The 17,581-nt window shown below is 46.3% G+C and overlaps 1 protein-coding gene across 4 annotated transcripts in view; it reads right to left on the bottom strand.

Annotated features, from left to right (window-relative positions):
• CD6 (CD6 molecule) overlaps positions 1–3,805 on the bottom strand; it is a 40,708-nt gene extending 36,903 nt beyond the window's left edge. For all 4 annotated transcript variants that reach the window (XM_081241407.1, XM_081241404.1, XM_081241405.1 and 1 more), the window contains exon 1: positions 3,651–3,805. In XM_081241407.1, the coding sequence (XP_081097533.1) occupies positions 3,651–3,711 (61 nt within the window). In that variant the 5' untranslated portion in view covers positions 3,712–3,805. The remainder of the gene's footprint in view (positions 1–3,650) is intronic.
• Positions 3,806–17,581: the final 13,776 nt, after the last annotated feature.

The raw sequence follows: 17,581 nt of genomic DNA, 5'->3' as shown, positions 1-17,581 counted from the left end.
ATTAAATTTATAAATGTAGTGTAGAGTATCTAAGGTGTTGCTAGCCAGTATAAATGTAAGGTGAGCTCCATATGTCATTTTAAGTTTTCTAGGAGGCACATTTTTAAGAAGGAAAAAGGAATAGGTAAACTTAATTGTAACAGTAACACTTATTTAATCCAAAATATTATCATTTCAATGTAATCATATAAAAGTTACTAATGAGATATTTTACAATTCTTTTTTTGAACACATCTTTAAACTCTGCTGTGTATTTTATATTCCTAACACATCTCCATTCAGATGACCGCATTCCAAATGGCACATTCTAATAGCAGCTAGATTAGACATCACAGACCTAAGGGAACTCAATTAGCTACATTTGTCAGTGGTATTTATTATTTAAGGAGGCTTACTCTGTTAACCTGACTTGCTGAAATATTAAACAAAGGCTCCTTGAGAGCCATTGTTAAAAACTACTGGACTTGCAAAAAATATGAGATCTGTGTATTGAATTTACAAGGTAAGGAAAAATAGATTTTTAAATGTGTTAATTTAAGAAACTATTTTTTTAGGGGTTTCCCTGGTGGCGCAGTGGTTGAGAGTCTGCCTGCCGATGAAGGGGACACGGGCTCGTGCCCCAGTCTGGGAAGATCCCACGTGCCACGGAGCGGCCATGGCCGCTGAGCCTGAGTGTCCGGAGCCTGTGCTCCGCGATGGGAGAGACCACAACAGTGAGAGGCCCGCGTACCGCAAAAAAAAAAAAAAAAAAAAAAAAAAAGAAACTATTTTTAAAAGTAAAACCACAAATAGCCTTTTCAAGTGCACAACAGCAGCCCTTGAGGACCTCGCCAACCACGGTCCGGGTGGAATTCGAGTCACCGACCTCTGCTCAGCCCTGGTGGGCATGGCCGGGTCTTTTGTTCCTGCATCTAATGCAGAGTGTCAGATCTGACCAAGCTCTTAAGGCTCATCTGCCCAAAGAGCCCCATTCCACCCAAACTGAGGTCCAGAGCCGAGAAGCACCGTCACAAGGTGAATTAAAGGCAGGGTGGCAGCAATCGGCTGGTCTCCTGACTCCCCTCTCCTCCAGCCTCCCCGGTCAGGGGCTTCTAGTTCATTCTCTCCACCTCTCCATCACCACTTGGTTGATCTGAAAACTGAGGCAGAACTGGAGGATAAGTGGACAAAGAGGTCCTGGACCCAGGCCTCCATGGAGCACCAGCAGAGCATTCAGAAGCATGGCTCTCTAGGCCCTGGTCATTCATCAGCACAAACCAAGGCCTGCCGAGAAGCCGGCCCAGAATCCAGACCAGCCTGGCCAGAGAAACAGCTGTGTGAGGCCCAGGATGGAGCCTGGAGGGGGGACTGCAAAGGGAAGGAGGAAAGGGGAGGCCGGGTCTACCAGGACCCAGGAGGGCCAGACTCCACGTGCCTGTGGTCTGAGGGCACAGCCTGGTAACCCGCCCAGGCCACGTTCAGCCCTCGGGGTGATGCCCTGGAGCTCCCTTAGGGACCTCATTCTCCCAGCTCCCTTTCCTTCCCCCCTCTTCCCCGTTGTTTTTCTTTCTTTCCTTTTCTTTTCTCACGTTCCCTTCTGCCCAGAGTGCCCCTCCTGCCAGGCACTATTTCCCAGCACTAGGACCTATACCACTGCACACCCTCAGGAGGGTCGAAGGGAGCAGCGTTTAATGCCATTAAATCGTATAGCGAGGAGACTATTCCCGCCCAAAGGGCTTTCAGACTCCCTGAAAAGTCAAGAAGAAAATAACAATTTGGAGGCAGGATCTCTTTATCATCCCCTCATCTTCCCTTTAACAAAGAGGGCTGGCAAAGGCTTCAGGCTCAAGGGCTATTACATTCTTTTAACTTTTCACTAACACATCAGAGGAACTGGTTTTCACCGCCATTTATTTATTTATTTATTTTTTGCGGTACGCAGGCCTCTCACTGCTGTGGCCTCTCCCGTTGTGGAGCACAGGCTCTGGACGCGCAGGTTCAGCGGCCGTGGCTCACGGGCCCAGCCGCTCCACGGCATGTGGGATCCTGCCAGACCGGGGCACGAACCCGTGTCACCTGCATCGGCAGGCGGACTCTCAACCACTGCGCCACCAGGGAAGCCCTCACCGCCATTTATTTTTATGCTTACCTTTACCTCTTATTTGTGGCAAATGATGTCAGTTTTCCATTTATAATTGTGACATAAAGTTTCCTTTCAAAACTGAACTTGTATTCGTAACAAGTGAGTCAACTGACTATAAGTACAGTTTTGAAAACACGAAGTAAGTAAATAACTATCCTGAGAGTGGAGTGGGCCGGGCAGGGACAAGGTGATGTGTGAGGAACTGGGCCCCAAGGGACCCTCCGCTTCACCTTCCTGGACTCTGCCCAGCCCAGGTTCCCACCTCCCTCAGGCACTGTTCAAGGCCAGATCCCAGGGCCCAGGGGCCGGTCCGCAGACCTCTCAGACCCAGACTTAATTCTGAGCCGAGGCCAGCAGCTCATGGAGAACAGAGGATGGAGACGCAGAGCGAGGGCCCCACTCTCGGACCATCTGTCTGTTCAGCTCGGGGGCAGAAAGTGGCCAAGCTCCAGGGGCTCCTGGTAGAGTGAGACAGGCAAAGCCTCTCTTCCAGGGCCCCTATGGGGCCGAAGGAGCACCTATTCCTGATCCCAGAGCTAAACGGCTTTCCTTGAACCAGTGTGAGCTCAGGAGGCTGGGAGCACGTGCCTCTAGATAGACAGAGGCAGGGAGAAGAGCCCCTCATGGCTCCCCGAATGCTCCAGCCTTCCTGATGGGGCCTTCCTGGGTCTCCCTAACACCACACTCAAAGCATTTAGCATCTCTGCTGCCAGGTGGACCCAGACCCCCAGGCCCAGGATTCTGTTTCCATACCCACCTCCTTATCCCCCAGTGGGAGGGCCCAGAGCAACAGCATCTCCTGCTCAGCTTCTGCCACTTTGGACCCTGCACTCCACAGGGGCCAACAAGCATCCGATGAGCACAGCCCAGTGCCCAAAACTTCCTGCCACCCGATGCCTGGCCCAGGTTTCAAGGGTGTTTTGGCACCCAGGCGGAGCTCAAGATCAGGGAGGATCGGAGCCTCAAGAGCCTTTCTGTTCATTTGTGCCCTAAACTACCCCCAGTGGAGCAACCAGCGGCCAGCTGTCCCCAGCTCTGCTTAGCTTCCCGAATTCTGTTTCAGGACGGCTCTGCTGTGAGCGGTACAAGCTTGGTGAACCCAGGGCCTCAGCTTTGGGGTTGAAAATACGATCGTCAGTGGTCCTAGTTCTCTGGAAGGCAAACGGTTCCTTCCTGAGAGTTGGCAAGAAATAGGGATGCAGGGGTTCCTGAGCCTGTGGGTGGGAGGTGTCTCCCTCCTCCGAGCCTGGGAGCCCGTTGGTAAGACACCCCACATGCGACCCACATTATCTGACCCTCAGGGTCCTCTTAGCACTGCCCAGGCACAGCCTCAGCCCCTCACGGGGGTCCCTGTACCCTCTCTGGGCCCCTAATGCTGTTGACACAGCTGGGACCATCCTGGTACCAGAGTATAGTCTTGGCTAAAAGGCTCCAGACAGGTGAGCGTGAGAAAACAAGCAGAAAAGGGGCCAGGAGGGCAGGTCCCAGGCGCTCCTGCAGGAGCCACAGGAGGTGGGGAGAGGGCTACCTGAGAGAGCTGCCATCAGCAATCCAGCAACCACGAAGAAGAGCATTATGTCTGGTGTCATCTCCGACCGCTATGCATGCCCGCCAGTGGGAAGCACCATCCTAGGGCCAGAAGGTGGGCAGGCTACCGAGTGCCCCTCGCAGCTGCTCTGCCCTTAGCTGCTCCCGTTTGTGTATCTCTCTCTGCAGGAGACAGCTCCCCTTTGCACGCATGCGGCCAAACCCAGCCTGTGAGTGTCTCTCACGCCTCTGTGCTCTACTTGTGGTTTTGGTCTCCAGGAAGCAAGGCTGGTAATATAGGCGAGGAGAACCCAGCTGCCTCGACTGTGAGCCCCCCAAGCCTGGCTGAACCCCAAGGGTCGCAGAGTGAGACACACACACACACACACACAGGGGCCTCAAGGGTCTCCTAAGGAAGAGGGAAGCAGGGGGGGCATGCCTCATTTCTGGAGACCTGGTACATAGTAAGTAGAACGCTCCATCAGTACATATTAGAAGGGTGAATGAGTGACCCAATCTGTCCTAGTCCATGGGATCTGGCTCTCATGGGATTGAATCCCAAGCTTTACCTTGTTCTCAGGTGCAAAGATGGCTGGGAAGAAGGAGGACGTGGCCTTGCACTTTCAAGAGGGAGCACCTCCACCTCCCCTCAGAGAATGGTAAAGCAGGAAGGGTCTGATAGATGGTTTCCCCACCCCCTCTGCAGGCTGGAACCATCCCCGGCGATGGCGCAGAAGGCTCCAGTCCCCGCTCCCCTGGGTCCTGGGTTGGAGGTTCATTGCTCTGTGGAAGCAGGCACAGGAGGCGGGCCCAGGAGCATAAGCAGGATTTCAACAGGCAGTGACGGGCAGACATCGCTGGGCCAGAAGCAGCAGGAGCAGCAAAGGGGCGGGGGCAGGCCGCCCAGGGCTGTTTGGGAAATGCTGAGCTGTTCAGTTGGGCTGCAGTGGACACTGGGAAAGAGGCAGGGACCAAGGGTGGTTTTTTGTTGTGTTTTTTTTTTTAATTTTATTTATTTATTTATTTATTTTTGGCTGTGTTGGGTCTTCGTTGCTGCACGCGGGCCTTCTCTAGTTGCGGCGAGCGGGGGCTACTCTTCATTGCAGTGCATGGGCTTCTCATTGCAGTGGCTTCTCTCATTGTGGAGCACGGGCTCTAGGCGCGCGGGCTTCAGTAGTTGCAGCACGCGGGCTCAGTAGTTGTGGCACACAAGCTTAGTTGCTCTGCGGCATGTGGGATCTTCCCGGACCAGGGCTCGAACCCGTGTCCCTTGCATTGGCAGGTGGATTCTCAACCATTGCGCCACCGGGGAAGCCCCAAGGGTGTTTAATTCACCACTGCGCTCCCTGTGGGGCCTACAGTTGATGCCGAACAAATGCTGTTGAGTGAACGAAGGAACAGGTCACTTAATTTGGTCGTCCAAACAGAACCCTTGAAGAAGTTGAGTCCAGAGGAGGTTGCTTCTGTCCTGACCCTTCTCCATCATGACCCCATCTCAGACTCACCTGGCCTGGCTCGACACTTCCCTCATCCTTGCTTGTCTTCATCTCCCCGCCCTGTGGAATGGAGAGGGAGTATCTGAAGTTACAGGTTTTGGAGCCACAGGGAACTGGGCACCCCCCCCGCCCCTCCCTGTGGGGTGGATGGAGTTCTGGCACCAGCTGAGGCTGCCCTCTTGTGGAAAGTTCTGGTAGCACAGGCAGCAGGTGGATACCTCCCGCTTCCATTCTCAACTCCATTCAACCGACGCTTAGAGAGACCTCCTTCAGGAGGAAGAGAGGAAACCACAGCCCCACCCTCAAAGAACAGGTAGTTCACAAACACAGGTGACCAACCGCAGGCCAGGGTAGGATGGACACAGTGGGTGGTCTCCTGCTAATAAGCAGCATCCTGAGAGACACATGTTTGATCGCACAGGAAAGACGGCTAGACTTCTGTTTCTGGCAATACAGGAGATAGCAAGTGCTGGAAAGTTCTCCTGAAAGAAACCACTAAAAAAAAAAAAAAATCTGGATAAAAATATTTTAAAGCATCTTTAGAAATGCCTAGCAGAGGTGGCAAGAAATTAAGGATAATTATCAGAGGCCAGAAACAACAAAAAGCAAACATCCAAAGAGATCACTGAGAGCATAAGCACAGGTTGTTCTGTGGGACCTACTGACCCCACTTGGCCAAGAACTTCAGTTTAATGGGTCAAAACCTAGAGCTTGAGCAAAGTGAAAAGCAGAATCAGTAGCTCCCACTTAAAGCAAAATGATGAAAAATAACACCCACAGTGGATGACCTAGGAGAGGAAAACCTCTGGAAGGGAGCTGATGCAGAACTTGCTAAGCTCAGCCTTGATACTGAGTGAAAGAAAAAGGAACGTCACCCCTGAATTCTCCTAACCACCAGCCTGACCCCAAACGGGCCTGGAGGTGGAATTCACAGCATGTGTGTGGCAACAACGCAACAAACAAACAAACAGAAAACAAAAACAACAGGAGAACTTAAAGAAAGTAGATATTTGTTCCCTAGGTACTCAGCAGAATCAAATAGGAAAATCCTCTCTGGAGTAACTCACCTTAAACTTAGGCCTCAAAGAACCCCCACAGAAAAGTTTCACAGGAACATGAGTTCATATGCCCAAAAAAAAAAAGAAAAAAAAATCATAAAATGCAAAACACAAGTGTATTAGTCAAGGTTCTCTAGAGAAACAGAATTAGTAGGATATATGTATATGATTTATTATAAGAAGTGGCTCACGTGATTATGGAGGCTAAGAAGTCCCAGGATCTCAGCTGGCAAGCTGGAGACTCAGGAATGCTGGGGGTGTATTTCTAGTCTAAGTCTGAAGACCTAAGAACCAACAGAGCTGATGGTGTAAGTTACAGTCTGAGTCCATGGCCAAAGGCAGGATAAGATCAGTATGCCAGCTCAAAGACAGGCAGAGAGAGACAATTCTCTTTTACTCAGTCCTTTTGTTCCATTCAGACCTTCAATGGACTGAATGAGGCCCACGCACACTGGGGAGGGCAATCTGCTTCACTCAGCCTACCAATTCAAGTGTGAATCTCATTCAGAAACATCCTCACAGACACACGCAGAATAATGTTTAACCAAATATCTGGGCATATGGCCCAGTCAAGTTGACACATAAAATTAACCATCACAACAAGTCATTTTAAGTGAGAATTACACATAGCAAAAAATAATAGACTCAAACCTTCATAAACTTTGGATATTGGAATTATGGTATACATAATATAAAATAAGGATATTTCATATGCTTAAAGAAATAAAAGTTAGTTATCAGTGGTATATATATGGAATGAGATTATTTTATCTTTTATTATCATTAATTTTTAAAACTCACCATGTCTGCTTTATTGCTAAGCACTTCAGACAGACATGGACTCTGCTTTACCACCGGGCCCCTCTGGACTGATGTTGATTTACACTTAGGTTCTCCAGCCAGGTCAATCGATGGTCTTGTAAGGAGAAGTAGATCTGGAGGTTTGGACTTTCCCAATGGAACTGGGGAGGAGGGGGAGAAACATGGGGAATACTGAGGACCAAGGTGGAGCTCAGGCTGAGGCTGGACCCAGGGCTAAGCTGACCTGCTGGTTTGGGTCACCTCCTCAGCCCCACTCAGTGCCCAGTTCCTCCCCAGACCATGCTGCATGAAACCTGAAAGAAGGAACATTTCAACCTTGTACTTGATCCTAAAAAGAGGAATGAGACTATTTTAAATGACTAGGAAAATTTGAAAAAAAACAAGATAGTACTTCTATAAATGATGAATATAATCTTCAAAAAAAAACTAGCAATCCAATGGACAGATTAAACAGCAGAATAACATAGCTACAGAGAAAACTCATGGGCTGGAAATATATCTGAAGAACTTATGGAAAATGCAACACAGAGAAACAAAGTGATGGAAAATGGGAAACAGAGCTTAAGAGATATAGAAGATGGAGCAAGGACTTGAAAAGGTCTAAATGGAAAATTTCCAGAATTGATGAAAGACAAAATCTTCAGATCCTGGAAGCTCCCCCAATCCATGTGTGATAAATAAAAAGAAATCTGCACCCAACACCTACAGTAGCGAAACTGCTAATCACTGGAGAGAAGACAAACTATAAAGTAGACAAAGAGCTAACTTCTTAATATCAATAATTGAAACCAGAGGACAGTGGAATAACATCTCAACGTGCAAAGAGAAAATAACTGTTAACCTTGAATATGTTTCAGATACATTTTCAGATAAAAATTGAAAACATTTACAACAGCCCCTCACATAAGGAAATTCTAAAAGATGTTCTTCAAGGACAAGGAAAATAATCCCAGAAGGAAAGTATAAGATTCAAGTAGGAATAGTGACCAAAGGAATATGTGAACATGGAGATAAATTAAATAAGCATCAGTGGTATAAAATAATTGTAAGGACAGTTCTTAGAAGGTCTGAGAACAGCTGGGAGCAGGGGACCCCAGTGGCAGCAAAGGGGACCTTGGGCAAGAATGAACCTCATGGTGTCTCATCCACTGAACTAGGGGACCCTGAAGGTCTAAGATTATGGGGTTTTTTGTTTGTTTTTTGGGGTTTTTTTTTTTGTGGCACGCGGGCCTCTCCCGCCGCGGAGCACAGGCTCCAGACACACAGGCCCGGCGGCCATGGCTCACGGGCCCAGCCACTCCACGGCATGCGGGATCCTCCCAGACCAGGGCACGAACCCGCATCCCGTGCATCGGCAGGCGGACCCCCAACCACTGCGCCACCAGGGAAGTCCCCTAAGATTATGTTTTAAATAACCTCTGACAGGGACTTCCCTAGTGGTCAGGTGGTTAAGACTCGACGCTTCCACTGCAGGGGGCACGTGTTCAGTCTCTGGCTGGGAAATTAAGATCCCGCATGCTGCGTGGTGTGGCAAAATAAAATAAAATAAAATGGCTTGGTGTCTATTTAAAAAATAAATAAATAAATAGCCTCTGACAGGAGCCACTAAAATATAAATAATAAATAAATAAATAAATAAATAAAATAATTGTAAGAATGTCTAATTTGTTGGGTTAGGAAAATAAAAAAGATAAAAACAAAGAACCAGGAAACAATAACAAAGGAATTGGTAAGGAGTGATCAGAGTTAAAAAAAAAAGGTCTATTACTTGCAGGAACACAAATTTTTGAGTAGCTTTTAACTTTGTTAAATTAAATGTGCATGTTAAATGTGGGACAATTAGTGGGGAAAGCCTTCTATAAAACCAAGAAAGGAAAGGGAAAGAAATGAAATAAGAAAGGCAGGACAAACCGTAGGATGGGTAGGTTCATCAGGTAGAGACAGGTGTAGGGTGGCAGGAAGGGTGCTCCTGGCGGAGGGTACAGGGTAAGATGAGGGAGGACCACATGGTGGAAGCATCACTGGGAACTCATATGATTCACCTGAAGTAGCCTATGTTCCATGGACACAAAACTCTGAACAGGAAGCTGGCAGATGTACCCAGCTGGGTGCCCAAATCTATGTGCTCATTTTTAGAACTCTTGGAGCCAGGACTTTTTAAACTCAATTTGCAAGAACACCTTATCTTCCTGCATCATGTGGACAACCAGGCATTTTTCATCCATACTGAATCTCTCTCCTGACCTTGGCCCAGCAGAGAAGAACAAGCAACATTATTGAGGGAAATCTGACTCTGACCAGAAGGAAGGGAGGCCCTAGGGCTGCACCCCCTGCCATGTGACATAGGGGAAAGTTTAATGCCAACTGATACTTAGTGAGCACTTCCTATTGTACTAAACACTTGACATGGGATTCCCCCCTCAAATCTCACAACAACCCAACTAAATAGGTACCAACCTTAACACATCGTTGCAGACAAGAAAACTGAAGTTAGAGAGGTAGTTTGCTCAAGTTCCCATACGTAAGAGTAGTAGGGCTGGGCTCTGAACTCAGGTCTGTCTGACCCAAGACCCTGCCTCTAACCACAGGCAATTCAGCCTTGCTGGGGGTGGTGGTGGGGGGAGTTGTCACTAGACAACAATAAAGACTTGGGCCAAAACATAGCACCTCTGTCAGGAAAGGCTCTGGCTCCGTGGGACTCTGAATTTTGGACCAGCCCTGCCCCCAGCCCAAGTCAAGCCTACTGCTGAGTCTCAAGTCCTGGGACTCCTGAGTCCTGACCACAGTCTTCAAACCAGCCACAGCCAACCCTTTGTCTTTCCTGAGGTCCAGAGTTCTCTACCACAGTCTAAATATTCAGCCCCTTAATGCACATGCCATTAGCCCTAATCACTTAGCCATTCATTCAAACAACTGTATCATGTGTTCTAGGTGCTGGGGACACACAGCTCTGAACAAAACAAACAGATGTTCCTGTTCTTATAAAGCTCACATTTTAGTGGGAGAGTCTCATAATAAACAGTAGACATAATAAATACATAAATTATATGGAGAAAAGACACAGAGCTGAGTAAGGGAGGTTAGGAGTGCCAGGAAGAGGTTATAATTTTAAATAGGGTAATATCTTAGCCTGCCCCCACCCCCCCAAAATAGAGCCTTTGCTTGCAGGTAGGTTATTTGGGAATGGGATCCCAGGGAGCAGAGAGAGGAGCAAGAAGCAGTGAAATAGGCAAAGAAGGAAAGTCAGTAAAAGGATGCACCGTTGAGTTGGTCACACTATGTGCAGCTAGTGCTCCATCTCAGACTTATGAGATGGTCCTCAGAAATGTCCACCCCACATGTGGCCTGCATTCCTGTCACCCACTGCAGCAGCACCGGTGTGGCCAAAGGAGAGACGCTGGAAACACCTGCAGGAAAAGACATCATGCCCCCTTGCTTGTTGGAGGTCTCCCTGTGTACACCTTCTCTGCTGGGCATTAACATAAGACATCAAGAACTGCATGCTTTATGCTCACTCCCACGGACAGGTCCCTATTCATCTACCCCAGTAACCTTATCTCTGATTTTCCAGTCATGCTCCTTCCAGGTTGCTGCCCAGGAGTCCATGTATATCCACACCTCCAGCCACTTTTCCTTCCATGGGCAGTGGGTGACCAACTGTACTCTCATATCTCTGCCTGCTGGGAGCATTTCCCTTCATCATTATCCTTTAGGACCACCTCTAAGTGAGGTTTTTAAGGCAGCTTCTGTCCATTTCAAATTAGTAACAACCATTGTGCTGTCCCATTTGTGAACCAGGCCTGAAGTTTTCCTCCAACGAGGGCAGCTCCCTTGAAGCCAGAGGTATGAGCTAAAAGAGAAACATGGAGACAACAGAGGTGGGGACCTTCTGTTCATGTAACTAACTTGCACCTTCTGGGCCTCTTTGGGCCTGAAGCTGTTGTACAGCGAATCACTGCTACCCTCTCCCTAGATCTTACAACCTGGTGTGTATGATAATGTCCAGATCATGACGGGCCCTCAGGTTGCCTGGTCACTGGTGACCCATCATCAGGCACAATCTCTACCAGGGCCCGGTAACATACCAGGAGATGGTTTTCAAATGACAAGTGCTTCTCTGTGGCAGGAGTCATGGCTTTGCCCCAGGACCCTAAAGGTTTGTGCTACAAATTCTCCTCCATTAGAGCCTTCCAGAGACTTCACACAGCATCCTTATCCACCTTGGTGTCTCTGGCATGATTAAACTGTATGGGTCTTAGGTACAGAATGGCACAATTGTTTGCACCACTGCCTGGACCTGCTACAAGAACATTCTCTTGCTCTGAGCCCCACTCAGAATGAGCAGCTCCCCAGGTCACGTGAGAAGTAGTCAGAACAGAATCCCCAAAGGTGATCTATGTTCCAAACTCCAAAGAGGTCCACCGTGTACTGTGCTGTTCTTAGTGGCAGAGCTTGTTCTTTACCCTAGAGGCAATGGCCCAGCACGCCCCAAACCTTTGGATCTCCCAAATCTTCCTCAATTTGGCAGCCACCTAAATCTTTGTGTGGTTTATCTGCTATCGTTCAGCACAAATAGGGCAGCAGCTCTCAACCTCTTTTCGTTTCAAGATCTCTTGATGTTCTTAAAAACTATCAAGCACACCAAAGAACTTTTGTTTCTGTGGATTATATCTGTCCATATTTACCATGTTAGAAATTAAACTGAGAGATTTAAAATATTTATGTGATTTGCTCAAAAATAGCAACAATACTGAAAAAGAATACATATATGTATAACTAAATCACTTTGCTGTACACTTGAAACTAACACAACATTGTAAATTAACTATACCTCAATAAAAAGGTAAATAAATAGTAACCATAAACTCATTACATATCAACATAAGTAACACTTTTTATGAAAACATTAATATATATTCCAAACCAAAAAAAAATTATTGGGGAGGGTAACATTGTATTGCATGTTTACCAATCTCTCTAGTGTCTGGTTTTATAGAAAACACTTGGATTCTCACATCTGCTTCTTCATTCAATCTGCTGAGATATGTTGTTTTGGTTAAAGTGTATGGAAAAAATGTGGCCTCATGATATGTAGTTGGAAAAAGAAGGAGTATTTTAATTGTCTTTTAGGTAATTTTAGATAGTCTTCTCTGGCACTACTACAAAACTTAAGTGATAATTTCTAAAGGTTAGTTGCAATATGGAATCTGAAATCATATCAGTGAACTTTAATACACTATTAAATTAAAATCCATTGGTCTGTCTTGCACTTGAATGGAACTTTTATCCATGCGTGATTTTGAAATAACACGCATCAGTCATTCTGGAACATACTGGTTCACAGAGTTATGTAGATCTTCCAAAGGTTGACATATTTCGTTATACAATGTAAAAAAAAATCACATTCATTAATATCATCTCTGATCCCATCAGGAAACTTTAAGTATTGGGAGGATGTCAAGATCATGGTGGCTACTACAAGTTTTCTAAAATTCCAATTTTCACTTAAAAGCTCCAGTTTCATCATTGGCAACAAATACTGTCAGTTGATTTCTCTGAAGTGACACGGTCACTTCACTGATTTTCAAAAAATTGTCTGCCAGTCCTTAAGTCTGAATTACCATAGTTTCAAGTAAATATGGAGTTCCATGAAAAAAAAAACACCTAGTTCAGCTGGCAAAGCAAACTAGCACAATTGCTCTTCCCAGAGGCAACCACTATACTGCAATATTCAGCAGAAACGTTTTATACATTATTATGATATTATACCGCTCATTTTGTCATGTAGAATATTAAAAATTGTGTACATTAGAAATGTGATTTAATCATATTAATCATTTTAATTGCTTCCTTAAGGACATGCTTAAGTAAAGTTAGCAATTTTTTTTTTTTACTCTGGGTGCATGGGGGTGAAGAATTCAATGACTACTAGTAAACTTTAATGCCCCCCCTCTGATTCATGCGAAGACATCGGCAGTTTTACCCATCACTGCTTTTGTACCAGGCAAATTACGTCAGTAAAAAGGTAAATTATGTCTTCATACTTTAAAATTTTAATTTAATTTTTATTTTATATTAGAGTATAGTTGATTTACAATGTTGTACTAGTTTAAGGTGTATAGCAAAGAGATTCAGTTATACATATACATATATCCACACTTTTTCAGATTCTTTTCCCATATAAGTTATTACAGAATATTGAGTAGAGTTCCCTGTGCTATACAGTAGGTCCTTGTTGGTTATCTCAAAATTACTTTCTTTATGGAAATAGTTTTGACCTCATAGATTCCTGAAAGGGTCTCAGGGACCCATTAGGGTTCCATGGACCTCACTTTGAGAACTGCTGGTTCAGTGGGAAGGGCTATGGTACTTAGAGCTGAAACCCAGCATCTTGAATATCCTGGTTCTTCTCCCAAGCATTGCCAGTGACATGTAAGCCCTCTCAGAGGAGCAGCCTTGTGGAGATTTGACAATGGAGACATGCTGCCCAGGTGTCTTTCCTCTCCCACGGGCAGGATTTCGAGTCCACTCCCCCTCCTGATCACTCCCCACTGAAATTTTAATGTGGTACCTGCTGAACCCAACACTCCATATTGGGTCTGATCAGCCTGGAGTTGAGCAGAATGATACCCCCGATACCAGATTTGACCTTTGTGAACAATCAAAGCCTTAGAAGCACAGTAGAGGAACTCTGAAAATTAAGAAAAGAAAAATATCACTATAATCTCATCACCTTGACAACCACTGTTAGGTTGTAGCCAAGGGTGACCTCAAACAATGTTGATTCATCCTGAATTTACCATTGATGAAAATCCCTAAGGCTTTTTTTTTCCTACTAGTGCTAAGCCACGTCATCCTGGCCCTTTCTAGCTGGATCTGGGGTCCCAAGAAGAGAGCCTGACATTCAAATCTGTATACTTCATCCATATAGAGCTGCCCTTTAGACATCTTTTGGTGTCTGGAGCCCAGCGGCTAAAGTTTTTACAGCTCTGTGTGATCTGCAGATGGGGTCCCCATCATCCATGTCAACGGCCTCTTTCATAAGTTCTCCTATGGAAATGTGAATCTTGGATTATAACGTTTAACGGTGAAACCACACTCAATGATAATATATCTCTTCTAGATATATTTCCTGTGGCTGATGTCATAAATTACCAAGGATTTGGCGACTTAAACTATAGAAATTTATTTTCTCACAGTTCTGGAGGCCAGAAATCTGACATCGAAGTGTTGGCAGGGCTGCAGAGGCTTTTTGGGAGAATCTGTCCCTTGCCTTTTCCACCTTCTTGTGACAACAGGAGTTCCTTGGCATTTCTTGCTTGTTGCAGCATCACTCCAATCTCTGCCTCTGTCTTCTCAGTGCCTTCTCCTCTGTATGGGTCTGTCTAATCTCCCTCTGCCTTTCTGCCTTTCTCTCTCTCTCTTTTTTTTTAAAAAAAATTATTTATTTATTTATTTATTTATATTTTTGGCTGCTTTGGGTCTTTGTTGCTGCGCGCAGGCTTTTCTCTAGTTGCGGCGAGCGGGGGCTACTCTTTGTTGCAGTGGGCGGGTTTCTCATTGGGTGGCTTCTCTTGTTGCAGAGCACGGGCTCCAGGTGCCTGGGCTTCAGGAGTTGTGGCACTAGGGCTCAGTAGTTGTGGTGCATGGGTTTAGTCACTCCGCGGCATGTAGGGTCTTCCCGGACCAGGGCTCGAACCCGTGTCCCCTGCATTGGCAGGTGGATTCTTAACCACTGCTCCACCAGGGAAGCCCTCTCTCCCTTTTTAAATTGGCCCTCTTCACCCATTTCCCCACTCCCCATCCCCTGCCTCTGACAACCACCAGTCTAGTCTCGGTTTCTATGAATTCATTTTTTTTAGATTCCACATATGTGTGAAATCATACAGTATTTGCCTTTCTCTGTCTGACTTATTTCACTTAGCATAATGCCCTCAAGTTCCATCCATGTTGCTGCAAATGGCAGCATTTCCTTCTTTTTTATGGCTGACTAATACTCCACTGTGTATATATACCACATTTTCTTTATCCATTCACCCATCAGTGAACATTTAAGTTGCTTCCATGTCTTGAATAATGTTGCAGTGAACATGGCGGTGCAGGTGTCTCTTCAAGATACTTATTGCATTTCCTTCAGATAGACACCCAGAAGTAGAATTGCTGGATCATCTGCTAGTTCTATTTTTTACTTTTCTGAGAATCCTCCATACTGGCTGTACCAATTTACATTCCCAACAAGAGTGTGTGAGGGTTACCTTTCTCCACAGCATCACCAATACTTGTTATCTCTTGTCTTTGCCTTTCTCTTATAAAGATACTTGTGACGGCATTTAGGACCCAAAAAGATAATCCAGGATAAGCTCCTCCTCTGAAGATTTTTAATTTAATCACACCCTTTGCCCTATCAGATAATATTCACAGGTTCCAGGGATTAGGATGTGGACATATCTTTTGGGGGGCCACCATTCAGCCCATGATACCCTCTCACAGCAGACATTCATTTATGGCCGTAGTTCTCAACCAGGGATGATTTTACCGCCCAGGGACATTTTGCTAGTGTCTGGAGACATTTTTGTTGTCACACGGAGGTGGAGAGATGCAGCTAGCATTTTGTTAATAGAAGCCAAGGATACTGCTAAATACCCTACAATGCACAGGACTGCCCTATAGCAAAGAATTAACCGGTCTGAAGTGTCAGTAGTGTTGAGGTTGAGAAATTCTGATTTATAATAAATTATTATTATTATATATATTATACTCTCTCTAAGAAACCTCCACTGTCATCTCCATCTCTTTATCCAACTTTCTCATTATAGCCTTTATTATATGTGACACTAAATACATCTTATTCTCTTTTATTTTATTCTCTTCTCTTCTATTCATTTGTTTATCTCCCCCAACATGTCAACTCAATGAAGACAAAGATTTGTGTTCGTTTTGTTCACTGTTATGTCCTCAGCCCCTTGAACAGCACTCAGCACATAGTAAGCAATCTCAAAACATGCATTAATTAATTTATTAATTAAATAAAGTGCAGGTATTTCCTTTACTGTACACCAGCCACAGTGCTGGGTTATCTCATTTGGATGCTCACAAAAAACCCCGTAAGATAAGGAGTATTATTCTCCCCCATTTTTCAGATAAAGAAACTGAAGAGGTTAAGTAGCTTACTGAAGATCGCACAGCTCTTAAGAGGTCAAGACAGAGCCTTTTCTCAGGTGTCCAACCCCAGGGTATATTCCCTTGTGGAGGCAGGGTGCCAGGCTCTAGGACACAGAGATGAAGAAGACACAATCCCTGTCCCCAGAAGTCTCTAGTCCAGTGGGAGAAACAGACAAGTAAGCAGACAACTATGACATGAGTTATGCAGGGGGCTCTGAGGGCTAACACAACCTTGGGAAATCAGGGGGGACTTCTCGGAAGAGGTGACATCTCAGTCAAGTCCTGAGGGACCAGGATTCATTAGTCATGGGAGGTTCTAGGCTGGGGAGGCTGGGGCAGCATGTGCCAATTTCTAGATGAGAGACAGGACTGGAAGCTGAAGGCAGAGTGGGGGCAGGGGCTGTGGAGAGGGAGCTGCGAGGGATGAGACTCAGGAGTTGGCAGGGGGTGGGAGGAGCCCTTGCAGGGTTTCGAGCACACTAACTGCAATGCTGACCATGAACTAGAAGGCATCGCTGCAGTGGTCCAGGCACGGAAGGACGCAGCCTGAATGGGCCAAGTGCCACGGGACAGAGAGAGGTGGGTGGAGATGAGACAGGGTTGTCTGGCAAAATCACTGGGACTTGGGGGCAGGACCCTTGGAAATTCTGAAAGAGGAGCAGGCTTGCTGGCCCATCAGTTTTGTAAAAGGTTGAGAATGGACATTTAGTAAAAGGAAATAATACGTAACAACTGTCATCTGCCATGTGTTGCCGCCCCACCCAAACCCCAATCCATGGATGTTCACACTCATGGGTGCTAAGGGGACAGGAAGACAATGCGAGGACGCATCCCCTCCTGCCATCTGCCCCCTGGGGGCCACGGCCTTCCACAGGCCAGTCCGCAGCCATGCCAGACCTTCAGCCCTGGGAATGTCTTGCTTTCATTCATTGCCTTGGAAAGGCGTCCACTCTGTTCCTTTCCTTTAAAGGACCCTGGCTCTCCTGATGGTCATGGGAATGGAATAAACCAGCAGTTTTCAACCTTGTCCTACAACAACCCAACTAGGAACTAGGGTCTTCCGTGTGCTGCTACCCACCTCGTGGAGAATGTGAGTCCTACACAGACATGTCAGCTGCAGGTTACATGCCATTCCTGGTGCGCCTGCTACACCCCAGGATGTGTTGGGATTGGCCACCCCTGGCATAGGAAGCTGCCTTGGGTGGACACCTGCACAGCTGTCCAGGAACTGCCCCGGGCTGTCGCTGTCCTTCCTTCTCATCCGCCCCTCCTCACTCCACCGCTGCTATGCTTTCAGCCAGCTCTGTTTTTGATTCCTACCTATCCTCTAACCCAGGATCCCCTACAGGTACAGGGAATAGGTTGGCCCAGTATAAGAAAAACCCAAATTGTCC

The sequence above is a fragment of the Mesoplodon bidens genome (assembly GCF_964165515.1).
Source record: "Mesoplodon bidens genome assembly, chromosome: 7".
NCBI lineage: Eukaryota > Metazoa > Chordata > Mammalia > Artiodactyla > Ziphiidae > Mesoplodon > Mesoplodon bidens.
The sequence above is the reverse complement of the archived record's forward strand: the minus strand, read 5'-3'. Positions and strand labels throughout refer to the sequence as shown.